Source organism: Chaetura pelagica, unplaced genomic scaffold, assembly GCF_000747805.2.
Source record: "Chaetura pelagica isolate M959 unplaced genomic scaffold, ChaPel_1.0 scaffold1560, whole genome shotgun sequence".
NCBI lineage: Eukaryota > Metazoa > Chordata > Aves > Apodiformes > Apodidae > Chaetura > Chaetura pelagica.
In genome coordinates, this window is record NW_009951747.1 from 5,546 (window position 1) to 6,879 (window position 1,334).

The 1,334-nt window shown below is 64.0% G+C and overlaps 1 protein-coding gene across 1 annotated transcript in view; it reads left to right on the forward strand.

Annotated features, from left to right (window-relative positions):
• The window catches only part of LOC104386251 (maestro heat-like repeat-containing protein family member 1), a gene marked incomplete at its 5' end in the record, with an annotated part of 45,205 nt that overhangs the window by 894 nt on the left and 42,977 nt on the right, over window positions 1-1,334 (forward strand). Inside the window, 2 exon segments of the mRNA XM_009994863.1 lie at window positions 354-485; window positions 887-1,049. Coding sequence (XP_009993165.1) covers window positions 354-485; window positions 887-1,049 — 295 coding nt within the window.

Below are 1,334 nucleotides of genomic sequence, written 5' to 3' on the forward strand. Positions count from 1 at the left end.
TGGTCCCTGTGTCCCTCTGTCCCCATGTCCCCGTGTCCCCGTGTCCCCCTGTCCCTGTGTCCCCCTGTCCCCGTGTCCCTGTGTCCCCCTGTCCCTGAGCCCACTGTCCCCCTGTCCCTGTGTCCCTGTTTCCCTGTGTCCCTGAGCCCCCTGTCCCCATGTCCCTGTGTCCCCGTGTCCCTGTGTCCCTGTGTCCCCCTGTCCCCGTGTCCCCCTGTCCCCGTGTCCCCCTGTCCCCGTGTCCCTGAGCCCCCTGTCCCCGTGTCCCCCTGTCCCTGGCCCCAGGGGGCCCTGCTCCCAGGGGAGAGGTGCTGCCAGCTTGGGCCACCAGGCTCCCTTCCCTCCTGTTCCAGCTGGCCTATCCTCACCGGGTCATCATCCTCAAGGCCATGGAGACCGTGGTGAAGGAGAACATCTCCCTGCTGGACAAGAGCACGGCCAAGGTGGTGATTTTCCTGGCGTCCAACGAGATGACCAAGTCCAAGGTAGGGCTGGAAAGCTGGGCCTGCTCCTCCCCTTCCTCCTGGTGCTGCTGCTGCTGCAGGAAATCGTGGGGTCGTTGGGGTTGGAAAACGTCTTTAAGGTCATAATGGGTTAACACTGGGATTGGGGAGCTGGAGGTTGGACATGGGGAGGAAATTCTGGGCTGTGAGGGTGGGGAGAGCCTGGCCCAGGTTGCCCAGGGAAGCTGTGGCTGCCCCATCCCTGGGGGTGTTGAAGGGCAGGTTGGATGGGGCTTGGAGCAGCCTGGGCTGCTGGGAGGTGTCCCTGCCCATGCAGGGGGGCACTGGGTGGGCTTTGAGGTCCCTCCAACCCAAACCAGTCTGGGATTCTGGGACTCCATGAAAGGCTGAAGCTGGGCTCCCAGCTGCCCGTGTCCCTGCAGGAGGTGGTGAGGGACTGGCAGGAGGCAGCCAGCAACGTCCTGGTGGCCGTGGGGCAGCGTTTCATCAACAAGGTGATGGAGGAGGTGCTCTCCAAGTTCCAGCCCGGGATCCTGCCCCACTATTTTGTCCTGCAGACCTTTGCAAACCTCTCGGTGTCCAACGGTGAGTGGGGACCTGAGCTGGGGAGGAGCTGGGCAGGGTTTGAGCTCTGGGTGCTGGGGTGGGTGCTGAGCCCAGGCTGCTCCAAAGTGCTCAGGACCTGCCAGCTTGGGCTGGGTGCTGCTGAAGGGCTGGGGTGTCTGCAGAGGAGCTGTGAGCCAGGGAGTTGTTCAGGGTGGAAAAGCCCTTTAGGATCCTCCAACCCACCCATCCCCCCAGCCCTGCCCATTCCCCACTGCCCCGTGTCCCTCAGCACCATCCCCAGGGCTTGGAAACCCCCCCAGGGAT